General features: G+C 35.9%; 2 protein-coding genes across 2 annotated transcripts; one reads left to right on the plus strand and one right to left on the minus strand.

The window, feature by feature from the left end:
- The first annotated feature begins 2735 nt into the window (after positions 1 to 2735).
- Positions 2736 to 21463, plus strand: b4galnt3b (beta-1,4-N-acetyl-galactosaminyl transferase 3b). Its single transcript, XM_043216543.1, has 20 exons — positions 2736 to 3037; positions 8477 to 8523; positions 9406 to 9492; positions 10317 to 10412; positions 10794 to 10884; positions 10968 to 11068; positions 11159 to 11226; positions 12376 to 12454; positions 12529 to 12595; positions 13272 to 13415; positions 14460 to 14569; positions 14674 to 14774; positions 15044 to 15111; positions 15610 to 16975; positions 17769 to 18019; positions 18157 to 18310; positions 18510 to 18582; positions 18712 to 18865; positions 19087 to 19213; positions 19969 to 21463. Exons 1-20 carry the CDS (start codon positions 2905 to 2907, stop codon positions 20075 to 20077), a joined length of 3426 nt encoding a protein of 1141 aa, XP_043072478.1. The 5' UTR covers positions 2736 to 2904; the 3' UTR covers positions 20078 to 21463.
- Positions 21464 to 23787: 2324 nt separating this feature from the next.
- tnni1c (troponin I, skeletal, slow c) lies at positions 23788 to 26563 on the minus strand. The gene is made up of 8 exons (XM_043264578.1): positions 26361 to 26563; positions 26239 to 26242; positions 26106 to 26141; positions 25953 to 25994; positions 25739 to 25870; positions 25402 to 25491; positions 25134 to 25316; positions 23788 to 24229 (listed from the first exon to the last, which is right to left on the minus strand). Exons 1-8 carry the CDS (start codon positions 26369 to 26371, stop codon positions 24128 to 24130), a joined length of 600 nt encoding a protein of 199 aa, XP_043120513.1. The 5' UTR covers positions 26372 to 26563; the 3' UTR covers positions 23788 to 24127.
- Positions 26564 to 27496: the final 933 nt, after the last annotated feature.

Below are 27496 nucleotides of genomic sequence, written 5' to 3' on the forward strand. Positions count from 1 at the left end.
CTTCACCAGCTTGCTCCATGATCATGCAAGCAGCTGGCATTAGATTGAGAAGGAAAAGACAGAAGCAGAAATAATGCGCAAAACTGCTTAATCAGAAAATGTATTAGCCAGGTTGTACTTGCCTTGATGCTTTTGTAAACACGCCAAGCGTGCAAGTAGAGTCGAGCAGCAATAATAATACATTTAAAAGCAAATAATGCACTTCTACACACTATAAACAACTCAATGCAAGCTTGTTTTAGAAAGCGCCTTTGCGTGGTACCTGTTCATTTGTGCTCACACCGCCATCTGCTGGTGCTGTTCAACACCTCCACCTGGATGACCGCTGCTTTCTAGATTATTCTTGACTCAGCAGTTTTCCTTTCTAGGAGGAATGCAAGGATGCAGTAGTATATGGGATGCAATTCAATCCACGTTAGAGTAGTTTTGTTGATTCCAGTATATGAATGATCGTTTTGAACGAGTCTGAGTCGTGTGTTGCCAACTCTGACCAAATCAAACCTAGTCAGGAAAACATGACAACCTCAGGATGCTCTAAGGGGATTTTTCACTATAATAATAACAAGTTTGCTTCTATTAATAAAGTATTTGATTAGTTACAGCTTTTTCATTGTATTACTCAACTTCTTAATAAATGTACTTTAAAAATATAGCATGCATTTTAAGGTTCAATAAATGTATTATGAACCTAAAGCTTATTTTTTACATGAATGAAAATCTAAGGCTTCTCTAACCAAGCGTAATTGTGTCTCACTGGCTTTGAAAACTTGAGATTTTCCCATGTCTGCCTGCAGCGTGTCACTTGGTAACACAATGGTCACTGGGGATTGTAAAGTCCCCGGGCAGTCGTGTTTGTTTGTCAGCGATACATCTGGCAAGCGCATCTCAGTTTTTCTTTCATGTGTCACATTCAAATCTGTAGCTAATGCCTCATCTGCTGGAAATGCCACTCTGAAGACAAATAAACCTGCATGCAAAACAACCTGCAGCGAGAGTAGCAGGTCATACAGGTTTATCAAGATCAGCAGCTCCGCGCAACCCATCCAGACATATTCCTTTTGTCCTGCAAGGACTTTTAGGAGACGATCCCAGTTTGTTGTGAATTAGCTTTTAAATAAAGAAAATCAAATATGCCCAAACACACAGATATATAAATATATAGAGAGAGCGAGTTAAAAAAAAAGTGTTTTTTTAATGCTTTATATCAATAAAATAATAAAATAAAATTTAAAGCATTTTCTGCCATTTCATATACAAGGATATATGGCATCAACTCTAAAGCACAGCAAAAAAAAAAAAAAAAAAAATTGTTTTTATTAAAAATGGCATAGACACATGTCATTTACTTATTATATTATTATTCATATATTTATATATATATATATATATATATATATATATATATATATATATATATATATATATGAAATAAAAATATAATAAGTAAATGACACAAAATAATAAAATCTTACATTTCTACAAAATACAGAGTAAATTATAGGCCACAGAACGTCTTAAGAATGATAATAAATAAATTACACGAAACAATCTAAAAAAAAATCTTGACCAAATACAAAGCATTCTTTAGCTAAACAAATCAAATTATGCTATTATCTATCAATACGAGCGCAGAAACAAAATTACAACATTTTTAAAAAGTGCATCAAAAATGTGGCGTGTTTTGTTACTGGTGAGTTCCGTAAGAGAATCCTACAAAAAGGAGAAAAACAAAGGAGATTTAAGCCATTTTTGCTTATGAATGAAGAATTTTGCATTCAGCAGGAGAAAAGTAACAACTTATTCAGCAGATAACAGCGGTGGATTTTCATAGTACAAATAACATCTTTGAGGACAAAGGTAAGGGTCACGTTTCTAAGGTTACAAACATAGTGATTTTATTAATTGAGGCTGCTTGGGATGGCTTTAACAACAAAAAAATGTACAATTTCCATGAAAGATGACATTGCTGATGGAAGTTAAAGAAATATGTAACTTGCCAGGCAAGAAATTACACTTCAGCAAGAAAGATATACAAGTCGGTCAAAAATCTCAATTTGGGATAAAAATGTGCTTTAAAGGTGTTTATTACAGTATAGTCTTTCTGCAAAGTCCAAAAAACCAAGGCCACCTTTGCTTTTGTTAAAAGCACTTCTATTTTTAATTTTAAGGTCTATTTTTAATTGTTAATTACCTTTATAGCTTTATCGCTGACAAAGAGAAAAAGCCCTTCAGCCTTAAATAAAAGAACTCAACCGTGTCAGAAAGATCTCTCTGAAGCCAGAAGTTTTATATCAGATTTAATCAATTTAATAGATTTTTTTTAAAACCGGTATACCATTTATATATATGTATATGCACATGAAAACTGTTTTTGTCTTCATAGTGTCATCAGCTAGTATCTTACTGTCAAAAACTGAAATTCCTTTCAAATTAACATCTTAATAAGTAAACTGTGGCTAAAAGAAATATAAATAGCTAGACTGGACAGCCCTGATACATGATAAACCTCTTAAAAGTTCATAGTTACAGTCTCTATGAATGCTTTAGCAGATACAAATAAGCATTAAGGATCTTGCGTTCTATGAATTCGAAAGCTTTAGGGAAATCAAGAAAGATTTCTGCACTAATCTTACGTGGTTGTAAACATGACGGCCTTTCCTGAAACCAGGCCCCTTCACCTCTGCTGTACCTGTTCGGGAGCAGCGACGTCACGCCGGGGGGAGGCGTGGCCTGCTCAACCTGTGCGCGCGGGACTCTCGCGGACGCCGAATCACGGCGAAGGAGACGCGACGCGAGGTCGACTTTTCCCACCGGCTCCGAACCCGGGAGCGCGCGCGTCGATGACCCGACTCGCGGCGGTTGGCGACTTCTGCGATCCACACGGAGCCCGGAGCGCGTGAAAGGATGATGCTCAACTTTTTCCCGGTGCGGAAATTCAAGCGGCACGGCAGATATATTGTGTTCGGGGCGGTGCTGATGGTCGCGTTACTCGCGGCTTATCTGGAGTTCATGGCCATGAACGAGTGGAGCAGCCCCGGTGAGTGACATCTGATGCCCTGTCACTTAATTACTGCTCGCTGAGGCAGACGTTACGCTCACGTTAACGAGTCAAATTATGCCAGTGCTTTACAGTAAGGCTCATTTTACCTCAGTTAACAGACTATGTATCACGAACAACGGACGACATTTTTCAGCATTTATTGAACTGTTGTCAGGAATTCCCAAAACTTTCTGTCAGCCGAAACTATTTGTCCTGAAATCTTGACCTAAACGTTTAGCATGTTTACGGTTTGCTAACGTCGGTTAATGGTCACATGACACGCAGGTAAACTAATTAAATACGCGTTTAAAGTGTTATTTTGCGTGCGCGCTTGTAATTTTATTTATTATTTTATTTGTATTTGTTTTTTTTATGCGTTCTAGTTTTTTAATGTCACAAAAATATTACTGCCGTTCACTATGTATCGAGCATGAATTCATTTAATTTTAAGCAGCGTATTGATATTCGTGAATATTAACGCTGCATGATTAATTCCATTCCTTTGTCCTTTTTATTCTGTTTCAGTTTCATACATTCCACAAACTGAATTAATTATCCTATTATATTCAATAGTAGTTAAACTAATATCTAATAACTGGTTTTACACCCTACCTATTTCTTATAGTATTCTATTCTATTATTAAATACATTTAATTATTATTTTATTATGCATATGCATTCTGTTTAATGTTTAATTCGAGTTTACAGTTGACTATCTTTTATTTGCCTACACTCCTTCCATTTCTAACTGCTTTTCACATTTCAATCAATACGTTCCTCGTTTATAATGTTTACTTGCAGTCCGCTCTAATTTCATTCAAATTTATTGGTTTTTCTGATGAACACCGAGTTTGAATATGCAGTGATTTCGTTCAGGCAGGGAGGGAGAGGCTGCGGTTGAAGTCTGGAGTTCACCGAAGCTTGCTCTTAAAGGAATTGTTCTGAAAATGTACGAGTAACCCAGAAGTAGACGGGTTTGTTTCTTCACCGGAGCGGATTTTAAAAAGCAGAGTTGCTTCACTTGCTCGCCAGTGAGCTCTGCAGCGAATGGGTGCCGTCAGAATGATAGCTGATAAAAGCATCGCAATAATCCACAAGTAATCCACACCACTCCAGTCCAACAATTAACGTCTTGTCGGGTGAATAGCTGCACGTTTGTGACGATCTGGGTGAACTATTCCCTTAAGAACGGTTTGCCATGCTTTCATTATCATTACAGATAATGCAGTATATGATATACAATACATCATGAAAATAGTACAAGAGAATGGAATTTAATGCGGCGGCATTGTGTTGCTGTGGATATGGTCAGTGTGCATGCAGACACCAGAACATCAGGCCGGTGGTTTCTGTCCTGCCAGTTTAGTTAGTTTCTTACCCAAGCTCTAAAATCAGGGTGTTTCCTTCCCATCCCCTGAGTGACTCACAATGTCTCCTCTGCGCTTCTTTTATCTGCTGGGACCTTAACATTTACAGCAAAAATGTTTTCTAATTAGCCCTGAATTGCGAAGGTTGCACAAAGAGAAGCTTATGCGATTGAGGAAACCTGAGAGATGTCAGGTGAGCTCTCACCTGCGGAAGGGATCGCCGTCTTGTTTGAGGTCAGTATCAGGTCAGAGGAGCAGGACATCAGCCTGCTAATATTACGTTTGAATAGTAAACTCACGCTGCCCTGTGACTTAAACCAGATTAGCAACAAAAAGCTGTCAGATTGAGCTTTGAGAAAGACGTTTGAGTGTCAACAGTAGATATAACATTGTATATAAGATATAACATTAATTAATAATAATTTTAGTTTAAGAAGAAACAAAGAATCAAATTCAAACAACATTTAAAATTGTGCGTTCAGTATAAATTTGACAAGAATTTTACCATTTAACAGCTTTTTACTGCAGCATTTTCAGTTTTTTCTGTTAAAATCACAGATATTTTTTACAGTATTTTTGAGAGTTAATATTTGACCTGTAAGATGGCTTTGAGTCTGTCGGCCATGAATTCACATGCATGCCATTCCTCTGTGAACCAGCAAACATTTAGCATTTTGGTTTACGCAGTACTTTTTATCTTGGTTTAATATCATTTGCATATTTATAAGGATAATAGCGTCAAATTGGCCATAGGCCTGTCGCAGTCGTCAATACATCAACTTATATATATTTACAATATATGTACATGACCTCAATAATTTTTGGTGATGCGGATCTGCAGATATGGCCTAATTCAGATAGGGATTGTATTTTTCAGCAATAGTGTACTTTTTCAAAGAAAAATCTGTAGATGAAAAAACTGCATAAATGTTCTTCATGAGACTCAGTGAGACTCTTGATTTTCATTATCTAAATATTTTTACAAATTTAAATGTTTGTTGTCAATTTAAAGTGTGTAGGCCTTCTTACATTATTATGCTGTTATATTAAGGTGGCGATAAATGATCTTAAAATGACAATAATATCGTTTATTGAAAATATTTAAGAGACAATACATTGCACTACAGAAAGCTGTTATTGTCACAGGCTTAATTGGATACAGCACACAATATGCATTTAAACATTTCGTTCTATTAAATGTCATCGCATAAATCTACCGTTTGAACTCTTAACACATTCTTCTTCTTTTTTTTCTCAAACTCTGAAAACTATGGAATAAAAAATGGAATCTCACAATTCTGACAGATTTGTAAGAAAATGAGTAGAAAGAAAAGATGTGATTATAAAGAAGTAAAAATCAAAACTGTGAGAAAAAAGGACTAATTCGTTATGAGGAAAGCAATTTGTGGGATCACATTACGTCATTTTTTTCCGTGGTGGAAACGGGTTTTTGTACAATGCAATTATGAGATCACTGCACAATGTATCTAGTCAATTGAAAGTGTTTTGGGGGAGTGACGGCAAATAATGACCGTAGATGAGATATACACAAACGTTCTGAAGCATTTCAAACAGCATTTGCTCAAAATGCACAAAAATAATTACGTTGATTAACGCCAAAGCTGTCGGTAGATTTTTAGCTGGCATTTGTAGTCATTCAACTGACAAACATTCAACAAAAATGACATTTCTGTCCATATTTACTCACCATCTTGTTGCTCCAAATGTATTTGTTGTTGTTTTCTTTGTGTGGAATGCAAAAGAAGATATTTTGAAAAATGTAAACCAAGTAGATTTGGGAGCCAGCTGACCCACGGTGTAAGTTGATGGGGCTTTGGTTACCAACATTCTTTAAAATGTGTTCTTTTGTGTGCATGACAATAAAGAAGTATATACAGGTTTATAACCACATGGTGATTAAATGCAGACAGAAATTTCCTGTAACAAATGGGTGGGTGGTGACAATTTATGGAACTTATGCAACACGTTTACGTTTTGTTTTGTTTTATGTCTAAATTATTAATATCTTATGGAGAAGATCCGTCCGTTTTCATTGCTACTGCATTCAGCTTCCGTACTCAAGGGCTATGGTTAGTCTTCTGTGTGGCCTAACCTAAATGTTGTCTGTGTGTGTGTTTAGTTGAGTCCCACTGGGCTGTCAGTGCGAAGTGACAAACCCTCGCGACTGACCCTTGACCCTTGATTTTATTGCACCAGCGCTGGATTTATAGATCATGCTGAAATTTCCTTTTTTAATTTTTTGTGGAGGATCGTCTAAGAGCAGGAACGAGATTACAGTAAGGCATGTCTCTCTCTCTCTCTCTCTCTCTCTCTCTCTCTCTCTCTAATGCTTTTTTTAAAAAAACGAACCTTCCTCCAGGGGCTAGCGGTGACTTCTAGGGAGAACAGTAAAAGTTGGAAATCTGGAAAGTAGAAAAGGGCAAAGTAGGAAGCGTTGGTTGCGCACTAAAAACTCGCTTTGACCGTGCACATGACGTGCTGCAATCCTCGGGGTCTCTTCTTTAAACGCATTTGTTCTCACTCAAGCACTAAGGAAAGTTCACACACCGCCCAGTGTGCAAATACACCTGAAGACACAGACCATAATAGCCAGCCACCCCGACCCTCCCTGCAGTGTGTGTTCAGTGGCTCTGGGGGTCAGGTGACCCTTTCTTCTGTAAGGTGCGCCGTCATTTCCTGTACTCCTTGTTGCTATAGCACCGATGTGCAAGGTTAAGCACACTTGCACTTCTCTGCACAACTGCACACACACACACACACACACACACACACACACACATGGGGGGAATGTGTGTGTTTTCTTCACCTTCTGATGAGCGTCTGTTCATTTTCTGTAAATGTTTGCAGAGCCAATGCAAATAAACGATTGGGGTTTTTGGTGTGTGTTTTGTGTGCATGCATCTATTTGACAAACTCACAACATACACTTTGCCCCTCCTGAACAGGATGTTTGTCAATTAATCGAAAAATGCCACGTTGAATTTCTTATTCTTCATAACTGGGAACATTAGTGAAACCTGAATAACTGGTTTTTGCTCTTGTGACTGAAGGGGAAATGTGCATATAAGACACATACAGGAAACACGAGTCTCTTTTTATTGTATTAGCAGTCTGTTCCGTGTGTGCTCTTACAAAACGTCCCCTTGGGATGTCCTCAAAGTATAATGGATCATAAATAAACAATGTTGTTGTTTTTTTATGTTTCTTTGTAGTCATTGTAATTGGCTTGTATGTTAGTGATGCACCAAAATCATTTTTTTATGAATTCATTTTACAAGTTGTACTTCTTATGTTCACTTATGTTTTCATGCTTTAACTAACCATGCCACATTATAGAGCATCGAAACAACATTATTGCAACCTATCGCAATTTGAGAAGTTCCAGCCCTCTGAAACTATTAGAATTTTTGGTTGCTAAAATTGTGGAAAATCATATAAAACAAGTCGTTGTGGTATTTGTATGGTATGCTTCATGTGTTTAACCGTACTTGGTGAACAGAATTGTGCTTGGAAGCTTTGCAAAGGGTCTACCAAAACTGCTGAAGTGATAAAACATATTAATAGATAAATAAATAAAAATGCTTTGAACTAGGATTAGTGATAGTAGTAATTAGAATTGAATTAATTAAAAACAGATGTAAATGCGTTAGGTCCTAGAGAATGAGCATGTTTTACCTTACCCTGTTTTGTATTTTTGGAAACTCTTTAAACAATAGATGGATCAGCATGGACGCTGGACACCCGAATTGAGCTCTGTGTGATTACCTGTAATATTGAGTACATATTTTGGATTTAACCTAATTAAAGATCGAGCATTGAAAGTGTGATTGACCGTGTGTAAGCTAATGCTTTCCTTCTGTTAAAGATTAACGTGAACATGGAGTCAGTTTCAGTCTATCTGGAGAAATCCTAACCGATCAATGGCAATCTAATGTCATTGTCCGGGATCGAACACACATACACACACGTGGTCGGTCAGGTGTAAGTAATTAATTCACAACTTGGCTAAATATTTACTCTTTCTCTCTCTCTCTCTCTCTCTTTTCAGGTGTAACCGTCCACAGTGAAAACATCGCCTGGGCTGCTCGACATGCGGTAAAACCAGTTATAATATAATTTATTATATACCATTAAACTTCATTTTGTATAAAACTATGACCGGTAAATATATTTGTCAACAAAAAGATTTGTGACGGTGATATTTCTTCTGGTTCATTACAAAACAAAGGGTCAAGTTAAATGAATAATTTATCCAAAAATGAAAATTTGTTGACAATTTATCCTCAGACCATCCAAGATATAAATGAGTTTGTTACTTTATCAGAGCAGATTTGAAGAAATTTAGCATCATCAGTTGCTCACCAATGGGTCCTCTGCAGTGAATGGGTGCCGTCAAAATGAGACTGAACGGCTGATAAAAAACGTCACAATAATCCAAAGTAATCCACCCCAGTCCATCAATTAACGATCATGTGAAGTGAAAAGTTTCATGTTTTGTAAAAAAAAACTAATCTATTAAGACATTTTTAACTTTAAACAAGCAAGCTATGCTTTCTTGTCTGAAAAAGCCATCACATCGAGAATCAGGAGAGAAATATGCACAGACCAAGTACTGTGTTTATGTGAGAAGACAATTTTTTACATTACTTGTGGATTATTGTGATGTTTTTATCAGCTGTTATCAGCTCTGACGGCACCCATTCACTGCAGAGGATCTATTTGTGAGCAATTGATGTAATACAAAATTTCGTGCAACATCTTCTGCTTGTATACTGCAAATTCTGTCACAAGTAGTAGGTCATTCCAGTATTTCATGCATGCCCAAAATTGACATACTGTAACAAAAAACGTCTATGATGCTCAAAAATGTTGTCTAGGTAGTTGCTGAGTACATTTTGCAGGGCAAACTATTCAAAAATGCTGCAGGAATGCAGATGCATGAACGACAGTTCTGTGTGTTTTATGTGCGTATCGCAGGCTAACATTTTTGAAGATCGCATCGGCGACGATAAACATAAAGACAACTGGACACCAAAAAACACTCGACAGACATGGAGGGTGGAGGTAACGATACAGCCACAATGATAGAAACATGTACAAGTGGCATTTTCAAAGTGCCCATTAATATGTTTTTTTCATGTGCAAAAACATGCCGTTACCATGATAGATGTTTAATAAACATAGTATTTCCTTTGTATGTGCTCATACTGTGTTGTATGGCACTTTGTCAGTGTAATATTTTGTGATTATATCTGTCAGCCAGAGCTCTGCATGCATGATCTGTTGATGTGCATATGCTGTAAAGATAATGTCATTAATCCGCATGAGTATGTTGCCCACGGCTCTTTCTGTGTGTCTTCAGCAAGAGTTTTGCCATCTTGTTAAATTTAGCAAGGCTCTGTGTGTCTCTGGTGTCACTATACTATTTTAAACGTGACACATGAGATAAACGTTTTAGTTCATTCTGTATGTTTGTAGGTGATTTTAAAGATTATTTAAGAAGCGTTGATAACAAGACGTTATTGATTACTACGGAAAATAACTTTGCATTATTGAATGAAACAAAAAGGCAATGCCCTTACAGTGAAAGTCTATTGGGAAAGATACTCAAGTTACATGTAAATGAATGTAAATAGTACATTCGGACAGTAGCACATACAGACAATCGTACTGTTAAATAATTTACACAGTCGTGGCAGGGATTGAGATATTTGATATCACTTTGCACACTTTTGAAACTGTATTTTAATGTGTATTTCGTTGTTGTGGAATAGATATCCCCATGCACTTCTATTGTAAGCACTTATGTAAACCTGTGTTGCCCTCGTTTTTGCCGTCTGATGGATGAAGTTTAGTTTGAAAGTGTGTGTGTTGTATGTTTCCCGCAGTATAAAGGAATGGCAAATCTTCACATATTTGAGGACTGGTGTGGCACGTCTGTATCTCAACTGCGGAAGAATCTGCATTATCCTTTATATCCCCACGTAGGTATTATATCGGTATAGATGACTGATTTGTGCCCAACTGTTTTAAATATTGATAATAATAATATTAATAATAATACATATTTCATGAGCGTCCAATCAGTGTATTAGAATGCTTTCTGACGGATCACGTGACACTGAAGACTGGAGCAATGATGCTGAAAATTCAGCGTTGTATCACAGCAATAAATTACATTTAAAATATATTAAAACAGAAAAAAAAAAAAAAAATCACAATATTATTGCTTTCTTTAGAATTTATATTGTTAATAATTGTAGGCTTATTTAAGTGGCATTAAAATATTTTAGGATAATTAAAAAATTATATTATATAAATTATATTAAAATATTTTTCCCCTCCTCTCATTTTTCTCTCTGCAGACTCGTACAACTGTAAAGAAACTTGCTGTTTCACCCAGATGGACCAATTATGGGCTCAGGATATTTGGATACATACATCCTTATACTGATGGTTTGTCTATCTCTCACACACACACACAAGCATTCAGCCTGTGTCCCATTGCCCTGCTGTTAACCCTTCTCTTTGTTTGGCAGGTGACTTTCTGTTTGCAGTGGCGTCTGATGATAACAGCGAGTTCTGGCTCAGTGACGATGAAAATCCTGACAATCTGAAGCTCCGTGCTTACGTCGGAAAGGTTGGAGAGACGAGTGTCAACTTTACAATTACTTTTATGCAGATGTGTAAAATGCGCACACTTAATTTTGTGTGGTTCCTCCATTTTTAGACAGGCAGAGAATGGACTGCTCCGGGGGAATATGGGAAATACGCCAGTCAGATATCAGATCTCATTTCGTAAGTGAATGCTGTGTTTGTGTTTCATAATGCTTTAGGGAAGTGCTCACACATTTGTCCGTGTTATGACCACATACCTCAATGATGGAAAAACTATTTTTAGATTCAGTATGTGTAGATTCACAAGCTTCTGCTTGTGTCCTGATTGTGATCATGGCACACAGTGGGAAGTCAATAAAAGTATTCTTCTGTTATAACGTGATTTGTAGTATGTAACAGTGTGGGTGTGTATGTAACAGCGGTTGGTCAAAATTACATTTCAGTAACATACTTTAAATCAAACATCAAAAACTAATTATGTATCTTTGTCTCAAATCGCACAAAACAAGGCTAATCCAGCTAATGTGCATTAATGTTCAACAGAAAGCAAACACGTGATTTAAAAATGTGGTTTGAGAATCTGAAACACTGCCGTAGAGAGGATCGATCAAAGCCGTCAAGTTTTACTTGGCTAACATGTTAGGTTTTGTTAGTTACAAAGAAACTCTTGTAAAATACAATAATAAAAAAATTATATGATTTGAATTTTGTATATGATAGCAACATGATATATTATTAAAGTATATCATATAGTGGATTTTTTTTAAATGCAGGCGTTGATGTATGTACGTTTTGTGTTTGTAATACTTAAAAAAACATTTTTAAATTTAATTAACTTGACTTTAAAAAAAAAAAAATTGCCTAGAAAAATAATTCTGCCAACATTTACATATATATATATATATATATATATATATATATATATATATATATATATATATATATATATATATATATATTTGCATTTTTATAATTTTCACTTAAAAATAAAAAAATTTTATGTAATTATTTATTTAATGTAAAATTATTTTAGAATAATATAGTATATCATATATAAAATAAAAAAGTATAAATATTTTGTTCCATTAGAATTGTTGATTTATTTTTATTTTGACACATTTCCTATTCCTTTGTTTATTTTTTTTCTGCTGTGCCTTGCCTATGTGATAAAGCATAATGAGAAAGCAACCTGTGAATTCATGTTAGAAACTTATTATTTCAAATAATTAAAAAGTATTATTTAATTGATCAATTTTGTTAATATATAAATGGGTCATTTTCATGTTTGTCCTTTTTTAGTAAAAATTAACTTTTTGTATTGTTTTACAGTCTGCAAAAGAACAATAAATATTTCTTTGAGCTTATCCACAAACAAAACAATAAAGGAACGGATCATGTGGAGGTTGCGGTGAGTGTGTTTGCTGAGGGTGTTTGAGTCTGATTGGTGTAAAGTGTTATGACACAGTCCGTCTTTACTTGCAGTGGCAACTCAAACAGATGGGGAGTGGATTTTCAATCATCGATTCCAAGTTCATCTCCCTCTACAGCAGTGAGTGTGTGTGTGTGTGTGTGTGTTATTTTGGGATGTGGTTGCAGAAATGTCAGGGTAGTGTTAGGAGGCCTGGAATAGCTGCTCCTGTCCACACACACGCCCTGAAATAGAGCTAATGATGGGGTAGTCGCCACTGCACAAAGTGTGTGTGTGTTGTCAACTTATTGCTTCATCTGAAGTGTGTCAGTACAGGCCTTTGCATTCATTTCTGTGTAAATGCATACTTATGTCATTCTCGTGAGAAAATGTGTGAGACAATATATCTTTGCATTAGTTATTGCTAACTAAAACTAATATTTTTTAAGAATTGTTTTTGTTCATTTCAAAGCAGCTGATGTAAAATTAAAAAGATTAAAATGACTTAAACAGAAATAAGTATTAAGCTAAATATAAATTAGTTAATCGCATCCAAAGTAAGTTTGTTATTGTAGTTTTAATCGTTTTAATTTTTGAACAGTCTACATACTAATTAGTATGGTAGTGTGCTTTCACAGTGATGACAATGAGAAACTTTTTTTTGTATGTCACGATTTACATAGTAAAACCAGCTCTGCTGTACCATGCATAACTGTGTGTGTGTGTGTGTGTGTGTGTGTGTGTGTGTGTGTGTGTGTGTGTGTGTGTGTGTGTGTGTGTGTGTGTGTGTGTGTGTGTGTATGCGCCTCTCGCACAGATGAGTCGTCACTGAAGACAGCAGATGTCAATGACATTCCTCAGACTTTTGCCAGTCATGTGACTCCGCCCCAGAGGTCTTCTGAGACTCCGCCCCACGGAGCAGACATACTGAGAACAGATCCACGTGACTCGTTTCATCGGCGTGAGAAATTCACTTTTAGTCACTCAAAACCCTTTTCAAAGTCGAAATAAACCAACAACGCAGACACGCCGAGATTTTGAACATTGAACTTAACTCATTAAAAGGACACCCACAGGGCATTCCAAACCCACATGCTGATATTTTTAAGTGGAAGTAAAAGTAAAGATTTAAAAGAATATTTAAACGTCTCTTTCTATATTAAGATGGTTCCTGTTGACCGTGTCTGTCAAAATGGTCCATTATGCGTGCATAATGTAACTACACAGATTAAACATACAGGTTTAAAGCATGAGAGTGAGTAAATATAGAATTAAGAGGTGGATTAGTGTAGAGTTATATTATAATAAATCACTGTCAGCAGCACTTTATTATTTTCCTCACCTTATAATATTTTTGTTTCTTGTCCGTAGCTTCTTACGAGTTTTGTGATGTATTGATAACACATCTAAAATTCTAAAAACATCAAAATATATACAGATAGAACATGAATTTAGTGCCACCTTGTGGCAAAAGATACATTGTTCCATGGTTCTCAGACTTCATTTAAGGACGCTTTGCCCAAAATGTTATTTTAAGGTAATCCCCCCAACCTATAATATATTTGATATTATTATAACTACAGCAGAATTTGCTGCTTGTTTTCAAACTACTTTTTATTAACATGAACTGCAAATCTTACAGATTAAAACATTTCATTAATAACAATCTATTGTTTAACAATCTAAAGTTTTAAGGTTTGTATGGTCTTGAATAAAAACAGCAGTTACTGATTTGTTTATTTATTTGTTATATTGTTGTTTCGGAGTTAGATTATTTTAACACATTAAATAATACACGTTATTTAAAAAAAAAAGCTAGTTGATTAAAAATAAGTTAGTTATTTCAAGAATAAAATGCATTATAAAATTCACACAATTGTGGATCAATATATTTAGTTGTGCAGGTTGTTGTTGTTGCTGTTGTTGTTATTGTTAATAATAAATCTTAATAATAGGAATGAAGTGTTATAATGTTTTCCTTGTTTGTCTGTATTTGTGTGTGCAGTTCCATTATTGGACAGGACGCGTTTGCAGGGAGTTTTACCTGACTGTATTTATAACCCCAGCTACATCATAAAGGGATATCCTCTAATGCGCTACCAGGGCCTGCAGTTTGTGAGTGCTTACACACTGCATAGTTAGAAAACAAATAGAATTGAAGTGAATGTTTTTGTGTTTTTGAAAGTGTTTTTGACCTTGATCAATCTGATCTGCTGCAGGTGCATCTCACGTACGTGTATCCTAATGACTACACACGGCTCACACACATGGAGAGTGAAAACAAATGTTTCTACCGTGGGAATCCATACTACATGGAAAGGTAGATGCACACATACACTATTGTTCATATGTTTGGGGTTGGTTCAGCTTTATATTTTAATATTTTTGTAAAACTAAATGTTTACTGTCAATTTTGATCAATTTAATGCATCCTTGCTGAATCAACGTATTTGTTTCTTTTAAATAAAATCTTACTAGTCCCAAACTTTTGAAAGGTTGTGTACAGTAAGCAACATCACATCCACCAAATCTAGCTCTTTCTTGTGTACCTTGTGTGTAATGATACCAAATCAAATCATTTCTTTTTAGATACGGCTTCTCAAACTACATTCAGCTGGATCTGCCTGAAAGTGAGGAGACGGTGATCAAATACAAAGGTATAGCATACAGTGAATGCTTTTAAACATCATTCACAAAGCGTTTAACTTTCTTAATTCAACAATAATATTAAGTAGTAAATAACAATCAGGGCTTAATTTGATAAAATTCTGAAAACCGGTATGATTTTTTATTTAAAACGTATTATAATGGTGAATTGTTAGCAATAGGGCTACAGTTAGAACAGAATAATAAGGGTTACAATAAGTACATTTATTAAAACATGGAAATTTTGTTGCCTTCAACTTTAATAGAATGATGGTTCCGAAACTTCACTCTGAAAGGAAATGTTTATTTCAAAACACCCAATCATCATTTACTCACCCTCAAGTAGCTCCAAACCTGTAAGACGTCAATGGTGACCCAAAACCGCCTGGTTACAAAAAAATAACTTCCTTTCTGTTCAACAGAACAAAGACATTCATACAGGTTTGAAACTATTTGAGAGTGAGTAAATGATGACAGAATTCAAATTTTTTGTCTTTGTCTTCCTTTAGGAGATGGCATGATGGGCAGAGGTGAAGATGAGGGCTTTCAGAAAGCTGAAAAGTATGAGGAGGAGAAGAAAATGAAATTTATGGAGCAGAACAAAGTTCTCCCGGATTATGGAGATGATTTTGATGATTATTCAATGCAGAGACGCCGTAAGCTGTTTTCTGTCCAGAAACATGGCATAATCAGAAAGAAAAGGAAAGACGGGGGGCTAGACAACAGATTTCAGCAGATGGACCAAGACAACCAACCCAAGGTACTCCAAAAACCTCCTGAAGAACCACAGATCCACCCAGAGGAACCACAGCAGCAACCAAGAAAGAAGAAGAAAAGGAGACGTCCTGAACAAAACCAGCAGGACCAACACTACCTCCAAAACCCACCTTCTGAGGTGAAGAACTATGACCAAAGAAAAGAAAAAGACTCCCAAAGGTTTCAGAATAACATGGAGAAGATGCCAGATCAGCAGAATCCAGCTCATAGAGAGGATCGCCTGAGGTCAGAGGTGAAACAACAAGTGGACCAATCCCTTAATCAAGATGGTAGAATTGAGCCACTTAAAGCCAAATACCTCAACAGTAGTGATGGAAATCCAAATCTTGGTGCTGCTAGAGATAGAAATATGCCTTTGGAGAACATACGAGAAGCCAGTGAGTTGAAGCAAAGATCAGTGACCAATTCTGTCATGTTTCATGAGGTTCATAGCGAACGTCATGACCTTGTGAATCGGATGGGTAATCGAAAAGTCCATCTAGGAGAAGCTCCCAAGACCTCATTAGATGAGGTGAAAGTAAAGACGACCAAGCTGAAGAACACTGCAGATGAACTGCCATCCTTGAACGGCAATGAAGTCAAAGCTGAACCGGTGAAGAAGCTCAAACACCCAAAACATAAAGCGGATGAAGCGGTGCATGTTTTGCAGGACAACCCCAAAAAGGCTATAATAGATGATAACAATATTCCCATCATGCGCAAAAGTGGGGCTCATCGTCAAATTACCCAACGTCCACACCAAAACTCATCGCATAACGAGACCAATGAGCGTGAAGCGATGGTCATCGAGGCTCCATCTGACAAAGAATATAATGCGATACATGTAGAAGAGGTTGAAGATAGAGGAGACGAAGAAGACACTTGGGTGAATCAGGGTTTCTCGGAGGAAGAAGACTACGACCTCCTCAACAAGGCTGTGTTTGACGTGGAAGTCAAGTGGTCTCAGACGTTCCAGGCCAAACTCCTAGATCTGCATGCCTTGCGCTCCGACTGGATCGATCTGAAGTGTAATGTGTCTGGAAACCTGCTGCTTGAGGAATCAGAAGCATTGTCTGTTGTGGAAGCTTACATGAAGAAACTAAACAAGAAATTTCCAAGGTAGGCAGACTCTTGTACGGAGTCAAATATTGAATTAAATCAGCAATTTATTTACTCCATGAGCTGCGTTTGGAGTGGAATACTATCATACTGAATAATACACAGTTTATACAGAATACTGCCTGTGATTTTTATTGAAAATATAATATTAACCTCTATAAAGGGAGTATTTATTTTTATAAAGCTACTTTTATTTCAAATAAATGCTGTTCTTTCATAAAAGAATCTTGAAAAAATAAACATTCCCGTTTCCACAAAAATATTAGTCAGCTTGGGTGTTTTTAACATTGAGAGTAATTATTTTTTGAAAGGAAATCAGCATATTAGAAGAATTTCTGAAGGATCATGTCACACTGAAGACTGCAGTGATAATGCTGAAAATTCAGCTTTCCATGACAGAAATAATTTACATTTTAAAATATATTACAATAGAAATTGGGCATATATGATGTTATTGTTTTTGTGATTTGAAAAAAAACTCAGCCTTCAAAAACATTCAAAATTCATAGCAACCGAAAATGTTTAACAGTAGCGTATACTATATAGTATTTTCTAAATATGTCATTTTATGTGTCTGATTATTCGGCAAGAAAAAATATTAGTTAATAGCATTTTCAGTTCATCAAAATAAAATTTTAAATTTCAACTGGTTTAGAGAAAGTTAATCTGTATGCTCTGGTCCTATAGCATTTCATGCAAATCTGTGCACCATAAAACATAGTATGAATAGTAAGGTAACATGCCATTCTGTAGATTTTAAATCATCTCTAACATTAACTGGTTTGTTGTGTAGGCAGTTCTCTCTAGAGCGAATTGTGAACATTGAGAAGAAGCCTGATTATAATCGTGGCAATAGATACCTACTGGAACTGGACCTGCAGGAGGCTTCAGGACGCCACCTGCGCCTGGTTCAGTACGTCTACATGAAAAGAACCGAAGGCCGTTCTTACAAAAAACTAAAGGCTCTGGACACAGAACTTAAACTTTGCAATCCATACAGCTTCTACTGGAAACCAACTGCCACTGTCCACTTCATCATCCCAGGTAACCCTCTCTTATAGAGATTGATTTTTTTTTCAAGTTTTATTCAAGATGCTTTCGTAGAACCTCTGGTGAAGAAAATGGCTTGTCCACATTTCTGAGTAGATGGCCTGAAAATGTGTGTGTGTTTATGTCTGCAGTAAAGAACCAGGCCCGTTGGGTGCAGCAGTTTATTTCAGACATGGAGGAGATGTACCGCACCACTGGAGATCAAAACTTCAACGTCATCATTACTGACTATGAAAGCACTGATATGAACATAGAACAAGCGCTACAGAACTCTTATTTACCCAGGTACATTTACATGTTTATAAATACACACTTATTAGAGCGATCCTTCATGAGTTAGATTTCATGATCATATGGCACTTTGTCATCTCATGCTTCTGACGCTCTCATATTTCTTTCTTAACCTGTGGTAAAGTCACTTTACTACAGCTTTGTAAAACGAAACCCCTATTTGAGTTACTTTCTATTGTGTATCCCGTTTCAGGTATCAGTACCTCAGGTTAAGTGGAAACTTTGAGAGATCAGCAGGACTGCAGGCAGGAATAGACCTCATTTCTGTAAGTTTAAGACAAAATCACGCACCGTGCCGCACAAAAAAGGTTTAAATAATTGAAGTGATGGGTGTAATGATTGAATAAATGAAGGGTGAACTGATGCAAAATGATGAAGGTCTGTCTCTTTCTCAGGATGATCACAGCATTGTGTTTCTTTGTGATCTGCACATTCATTTTCCTCCTGGCTTCATTGACACTGTGAGAAAACACTGTGTGGAAAAACACATGGCCTTCGCTCCAATAGTCATGAGATTGAACTGTGGTGCTACACCCCTGGAGCCAGATGGTACAGTCTTGCAAACACAAGATAACCTGATAACACTGCCATATACAACAGAATTAGATAACCGTATATCAACAGATACACTATTGTTCGAAAGTTTGGGGTACTGTTTTTGAAGCAGTCATTACTCCAGTCTATAATGTCACATGATCTATTGGTGGTTTAGTGCTCAAGAAGAATTTCTTATTATCAGTGTTAAAAACGGTTGTGCTGGTAATGTGCAGGTTATTGGGAGGTCAATGGCTTTGGTCTTCTGGGCATTTATAAATCAGACCTGGACTCCATTGGAGGCATGAACACACAAGAATTCACTGACCGCTGGGGCGGAGAGGACTGGGAACTACTGGACAGGTAAGTCACGAAATAATACTCTAATATCACACTAATGGAGTTAATGCAAGTTTTTTTTTTAAAACCTTGAGCATTTATTAGCTTGATGTCAAAGTCGGTATCCTTTCAACTGTACATTATGATGTTGTGATTCCTAAAATCAGCATTTAACGTGTTTGATTTTTAGGTTTTAACTTATAAAAAACAAAACAGAATATATAATAGGACTTTTTATAGTATCAACTTTTATAGTATAAATTTTTAAGTATTTTTATTTATTTCATGCATATTTTTATTTTAATCACTTTTATTTAAACCTTCAAATTATCGTCATTTTCAGTATAAAATGTTATTTAGAAATAAACTGGCCTTGTCTAGGATATTAACCCTTTTGGTTTAATTGAAGAAAAAGTTATTCTGAGGTCCTTAGAGGACAAAAATGGCCATGTCAAAAAAAAAAATGTCATTAAAACTTACATTTGATCTCATTTCAGTGAATATTAAATATATATAAAAAAATATATATATATTTATATATATTTATTTATTTATTTATTTTCAGTAAGGATGTTAAAAAAATTACGTGCCAAAATTTTAATTGTTGGCATTAAAACAGGAAAAAAATACCAAAAAAAATTGAAAAAGAGATGTCCATAAGAAAGCACAAGGGTTAATTTTTTTTTATAGGTTATCACCTGTAATGTGAAAATAATTCAGCTTTTTGTGACAGCTAGAACTGTCCTAATGCATCCCTTATGTGTTTCTGTGGTTTTAAGGATCCTTCAGGGTGGGCTGGAGGTGGAACGACTCTACCTGAGGAACTTCTTCCATCACTTTCACTCGAAGCGTGGAATGTGGAACCGCCAGACGCTGCACAACACGTAAACATGTCCACAGTCTCGCCGCTGCTGATCAGCCGTTACCATGGCACTTTAAACCTCAGGACATTCCAGATGTGCTCCAGATCACATCTGACCGAAGGTGAATGTGAGGTGATCGTTTAATGGAAACACACACAGAGACTCAGGACAAAGACGACTGTGATGTTTGGCTTGAAGATGAGATGTTGCATCCAGATCTCTCCAGTTCATTTCCAAAGTTGGAATGTTCTCCAAAGATTGCTATCAAAAAAAAAATAACTTCAAAGGAACTTATGAAAGCTATCGATGGCTTAAGTTATTGATGTTGTTATTGTTGTCACTTCCAGGTCAATAAAATGACCTCATGTTCAATGAGATGTATATACTGAGAAAATGTGTATTTATTCAGGTATGTGAGTGTCTCGGGTGAGGGTTGACTTTGCACACTGTTACGTATGTTTTATGCTGTGCGCCCTGTTTAGTGGCCAAAACCAAAGAGATGTGCAATATTCACAGAGCCTGTTGGTCTAAGAAAGTCAATGATTTCAGGTTGTGTTTAAGAACATGTCTTGGCCATATCATCCCCAAAATACAAAAGAAAAGAAAGGAATAGTTTTTAGTTGTTTTCACAGAAGTTAAGCACACTGTTCTCCCAATTTCTCATTTCTGTAATGCAGTCCAATAGCCATATTAAATGTGCACGTCATGGTAGCACTGCTCTTTATGCCGATTTAAAAATAAAACAATGTTATTTTTACTATAATACAATACATGACAAATTTTGATACGATGTGCTTAATTGGCATTTAACATCCTGTCACAGTACCTTAATTTAAGGATGAATTATTATGCAAAATGGAATGAATTTATGAAATGACCTAGCCATGTTTTCTGCCATATATGCCATTTTGTAGTGGTGTTGAAGGGGTTTTAAAGCTCTTTTAGTACAAATGAAAGGGTTTTCCAGCTTCGTGACACATTCCAGTGATGAAGAAAATCTTGAATTAGACTGATTCAACCCTGTACAGTATTACTTAAAACAATCCTAATATTCATCAAACACACGATCATTTTCGGTTCTTGTTTTCCCAGTGAAAACTAACAAGACATGTTCACTCAGAAGTGCCTTCTGTTGTATGTGACTGTGAGGAAATCTGATTTTGCAAAGGTATTTGCCGCTTTTTTTTTTTTTCTATACCTTGTGGCTGGTTTGTTTTTTGGTGGACTTTTTTTTTCTTAAAAGAATGTAATGAATTGTAGATCTGACCTTCACTTAATGTGTTACTTAACATTCAAGTCGTTTATTTATTTTTCCACATTTTTGTAAGCAGCAAAACGGAAATGACCTTCGACTCGTTTGTGCAGATCACCAGCAACCTTAAAATAAAGTTTCTTCAGATTTCTCCATTAATCGAATATATTCTCTTTTATCGTCTGTCTGTTGGCATGAAGCTTCGTCATTGTTCCGTCACTCCATTGCTATGCAGGTTAATCTCGGTCTGTTCTGCCAGGCTCCAGAAATAGTTGCTTGTAAATGTGCATCACTGCTGCAAATAACCAGGCCAAGACCTCGAAGAACACTTCTCATTACCATTTCCAGTATTGAATATAAACGATTTGCGAGAACAGGTATGTTTCTTTAGAAAAAAGGAAATGCTTTGACTGATTTGAAGCTGCGCGCAATTTTCCAATGTGGTTTTTTTACGTCTCTGGAGCCCCAAAAATTAAGCGGCAGCCAACAGGGATTTCATATACTGTCGTTTATTGCAGCCGTGAAGCAATCCGCCCCTTGTCACGAAATTTCGTTCTAAATATTCCCAAAAAAGACGTTTAGAAAGAAACAAACCATTCGTCTTATTAGAAGTCAGTGTACCGTCAGAATGGTTTTAAAACTACTAATTCATGGCTAAAAAAATATTTGCTTTAAATGTACCTTTTCATAATAATGTGAAATTTTATAACCAATAGAAATATGGAAATTATGAAATGTTCATATTTTGGTTTTGGGAGTCCAAAACAACAGGCTGACAAACGCTTTCGTTGTTTTATAATATGCATTTATTTTTACCTTATTAACGACTCCTCAGTGATTTGTTTTTTCCAACCCCTTTGCCTGACGCTAATTCATTTCCATTTCATAATAAAAGCAGCGTTTACAGCTGTTGCCGGGGAAACACCTCTAGTGGCAAAAAAATGAATTAGCATTTTGATTTCAAGTGGGCGGGCAATATGCTAATGTTTCATGTTGACCTCAACATCGAACGGCTTGGGATTCGTTTTAAAAACGACTCGTTTCAGTGATTCAGAGTCGGTTCTTTCTTTTGAGAGACAATTAAGTTATACACAGTGAACTTTGCTCTTTGTTTTCTTTCACAGAGCTGAGTTGCACACTGCATGAAAGGTTATTTTCAAAAATCCATAATAAGGGCACTTCAAAGCGGACAAATATTGTCACTAACCCACTGTATTTGTAGTTATAAATAGTGGAGAATGTTTAAAATAGTTTTAAAGGAACGCTCACCACATTAAATCAGGCATATATAGTGTTACCGAACTATATAATGACACACACACACACACACAAACGCTAAAATTTAATGTACATCTAAATATGGCACTTAATTCTAGAGCGTCTACTAAGTTAAAGGAGGGCCCTCCATCTGTTGGTATGAGCTTGTGAAGAGTTAAAATAACAGGAGACTCTGGCTTCCCTCCGAGCATGTTTAAATTCCACAAATGCCTTTTAATTTTATACGTAGGGCTATATTTAGCGAAGGCTCGCGTCTGTGCATTTATTTGGAGTTGTGCATACGTTCATCCTCGGGTCTACCGTCAGCTGAGCTCAAGTGCAAAGTACAAAGATACAGACACTCATTATCTAACTCAATTGTTTAAACTTTGACTTGTTTAGAGGAGGGCTGGAGTCTATTATCAGTGTTGTTTGTACGTTCAGAATGAAATATTAGTGTATTTCTAACTGCACTGAACAAAGGCTACATATAAAATCTAAAATGCATCAGTTTACAAATGAATATTTTTATTAATAAGTAAATGCTGCTCTTTTTATTTTGTATTTATAAAGTAATTCTGACAAAAGTGTGATGGTTTCCACATAAGTAGCACAAGTGTTTTGATGATAGTCAGAAATGTTTCATTTGAATATATTCCAATGGAAAATAATATTGCCATAAAAAAAAAAAAAAAAAAAAATATATATATATATATATATATATATATATATATATATATATATATATATATATATATATATATATTTTTTTTTTTTTTTTTTTTTGATAAATCTCAAGCCTTTGCACACGCATTCTAATATGTGATATAAATATCTGAATATTTGCGTACTGTCCATAATGCACACTTTGTACTGCAGAAATATTAGGAGCACTATGGGAGCTTCATCGTGCTATTTTGAGGAGATAAACTATTCTTTCTCCACTGCGGTACGTCCACACCATTGTTAATACAGCCTGTCTGCCAGACCGGGCTGTGTTACATATCTATAATTCGTCTCCTTTGTCCCCCTCAGACAGGTGCTGACAGCTCACTGCCGGAGACACACAGTGTGAATAATCTCAATGAGTCAGTTGTCATCTGTTAGCGTCTTCTCCCTTATATGTAAGAGGAACCCAAACTGTCAGTCGCACAAAGTTGTGAAGTTCTACCCATCCAGTATGTGTTAAAAATACCACAACAATCTCATTATAATAAATTACACAATTTTAGCACAGCCAAAATTTTATTAACCTAAAATTGGCATACACTGATATAACATTCAACATTTGCATATTCATGTAGGCCTAGTCAGAAGCTTTCTTTTGATTTGTATTTGTATCTGTAATGCATATTGTTTATTTTTTTATTTCTGACTCATTTCAGGTCATTTTACACGTCATTAATAACAAATGCTCACGCATACACATTCACAATTATACACACTCTTACATACACTCCTATTACTGTATTTGTCATTGTATTCTTCTGCTTTATACTGTTCAGTGCTTTGATGCAACCTGTGTTGTTAAAAGCGCTATATAAATAAAAATGATTGATTGATTGATTACTGTCCTCCACCAGCAGCATCAAACATCTTCTTCCTGCCCTCCATACCAGACATAGCCTCGACGTTCTTACGCCAGTCGCCCACCTCCGTCGACATAACCTGACGAAACAGAAATCAAGTGTGCAGTTACTGCTGATTGAAAAACTGTATGTATTACATATTACATATTGTATGTATTACAGACATATCGGTCGCACTGTACAGACCCGCCTAATAAGTGAAATACTTTACTGCAATATTATTACATTTGAGACTTTATTTGTGTATATGCATATGTATTTGTATGTTATTTTTTTTCCTTAACTTGAGAATGTATGTGTATATATATATATATATATATATATATATATATATATATATATATATATATATATATATATATACATTTTTATATTTTATATTCTAATATTTTATAAATATATTTATTATATAAACATAACATTTTTATTAAATATATACATGCATGTGTTTGTGCAGTGTACTCACATATTATATAAACAAAATCATATTTGGGATGCAAATAATTAATCTCACACACACACACACATATATATATATATATATATATATATATATATATATATATATATATATATATATATATATATATATATATAATTTTAGATTTATATTAAATAATATTATTATATTATATTATTTATATTCATATGGATTTTCCACCTTAAGATTTTAAATATTTATAAAAACATTTTTTTTTTTTTTTTTTTATCTCAATTTCTGACTCAGAAATCTGACTTTTCTTACAATTCCAAGTTTATTACTCGCAAACCTTTTTTCATTAATTCTGAGTTTTATATCTTATATAAGGGTAATTGTGTAGACTTTTTTTAAAAGCTTCTGAATTCATTTCTCACAATTGTGAACTTATATTCTAAATTTTTTTTTTTAATTGCTGAAAAAAAATATTATTATTTTTTCTGTACCACGGTGGACTCAAACCTCCCTAGTTCTGGTGAGACAAACACGTTGCATGCAAGTGTACCTTCTCTTGTTTAATGTCTTCTTTCTTCACAGATTTGAGGTTGGCTCTGAGGTCCATGGAGCCCTTGTGTTTGGAGCCCAGCAGCGCTCTCATCATCTCATCTGCAGACACGCGCACCTTCCTCAGGGCAGGTTTCTTAAACTTACCTCCCAAATCTTGCACCTTCAGCTTCAGCTCGTGGATCTTTCACAGACACAGACGCTGTGTTCACTACTGTGTTAGCCGTCATGTTATTAGCGCGAGTTTAGGAAAGCTACATTTAACTCACGTCTTTGTTGTTCTTATTCACTTTGGCCTCAAAGTCGTATCTCTCCTCATCCACTACGTCGATTTTGGCGTGGAGTTGCCGACACAGTTTCTAGATTGCATCCAAAATTATAATGCAAAATGACCAGCATTACTATTTAACATGTTTTTCATGATTTAAGTCATCAAACTGTGAGGTGTATAATAAAATAGCAGTTGCAACGTAAAAAAAACCATCATAAAAGCTTCATAAACAGTAATGTAAATATAAGTAAGTATATGATTAGCATTAAAAATGCTTTATATATGTGATAAATGTTAGCTTTCTGTATATACCCATGAAGTTGTTCTTCACTAACCTGCAGCTCATCCATTGAGAGGCCAGTTATCTGAAGAGGAGGAAGCTTCTCTCCCAGATACTTCACCTTCTCCTCATCACGACTGACATTCTCCTGTTCCAGCTCCTCCATGGCTCTTTGGAGCAAAAGGATCTGAGAAAAACAGATTTTACCGTAAACGTGCATTCTGTAGCTTTAAACAGCAACGAATAGCACGCACACAGCCCTATCATACCTTCAGGGAGAGTTTTCGAGATGCAGAAATCTTAGACTTTGGCTAAAAAAAAGGGAAAATTAAGACAAGATTAATCCTATGTTTTCATGCATTACATTCCGTCGTTCCACAATGAAGAGATAAATGTGCATTTCACAATATGCTGCTGAATACCTTGGCTTGCACTCGAGGGGCCAGTGGAGCAGGAGACTATAAAATACACAGTATAAATCACATTAGGCTTATCAGAAAGTTGCATTTAACTGATTATTGCTCTTAAAGGTGCATATACTGACTGTTTACTTACATCGCTGAATATTTTGTGTTTATTGGAGGTTGCGAAGAGAAAAGAGAAGAGCATGTTATCAAATAAAGAAATGCGCAAAGACGCCTGCTCACGAAAACTGAAATAACGCGTAAAGCACTTACTCGTCCGCCATTGTGAAAGCTGTGAAATCAAATGGGTAAAGGCAGAAATAAAAAGAAACAACTGTGACTAGCTGCGATCCCAACACTAAACGGGATGAATCTCTAGATCTGCATGAAAGTTGAAGTTGACACGGAGACGTGCGTAACCTGAGGTGCTTCCCGTGAGTCGAGACAGCTTCTGAAAGCACAAAGGACAGAGACAATTGTTTTTATGTGTGACAGGCTGCAGCTTTGTAATTTTAGCTCACAGAGACAGGAATGAGAATGAATGGGCAGCTGTCCTCAACATATCAGAGACTTTGTGAGTGTGTGTGTGTGTGTGTGTGTCCGTCCTACGCCACAAGGACAAAGCAATTCAAAGCCTACAGCAAATGCCTCAAAATGCATGTTTATGTGCATCTCGAATGCAATATAACAGACAAGAAAATGGTGAAATTAAACAAATGAGTGTAACGAAAAGTCTAAAAATGACAGCCAGACACATCTGTAAATTACAGGACGCTGGGTCGTTAAGTCTTCACCTCTTTAGAGATATATATTACGGCCAAAAAACAAGACGTTGCATAAAGGAAACATTTCCGTCCATTAGTCATAGGTCAGAACAATCAGCACCTGCTCACCCTCGCATGTCCGTAAGCATACCTCACTTCCATAAATACTCCATTTTTAACGCCATTTGCCCACCAACCCAGGACCTAAAATATTATCCCAGTATTTTAAACGCGTCGCACTGCGTATGAAAACACGCTGAAGCTTTAATCCCGGGTCATCTAAGATGCAGATGAGTTTGTTTCTTCATCGGAGCAGATTTGGAGAACTTTTCATCACTTGCTCTCCGATGGATGCTCCGCAGTGAATGGGTGCCGTCAGAACGAGAGTCTAAACAGTTGATTAAAAACCTGATCCACACCAATCCAGTCAGTAAGTTACCATCTTGTGAAGGGAGAATCTGCTTGCTTGTAGGGGAGAAAGCCATTATTAAGACGTTTTTGATATGAAATCATTTCTTATGGACAAAAACATCCACCTTTTTCCTCTCACATCAAAAACCTGACTTGAGCTCAATAACAACACCATGGTCTTCGAGAGCTGCTTTATAGCTGAAATTGTTTCATAATTAAAAAACTTTGCAATAT

This window comes from Puntigrus tetrazona, chromosome 18 (genome assembly GCF_018831695.1).
Source record: "Puntigrus tetrazona isolate hp1 chromosome 18, ASM1883169v1, whole genome shotgun sequence".
NCBI classification, from domain to species: Eukaryota; Metazoa; Chordata; class Actinopteri; order Cypriniformes; family Cyprinidae; genus Puntigrus; species Puntigrus tetrazona.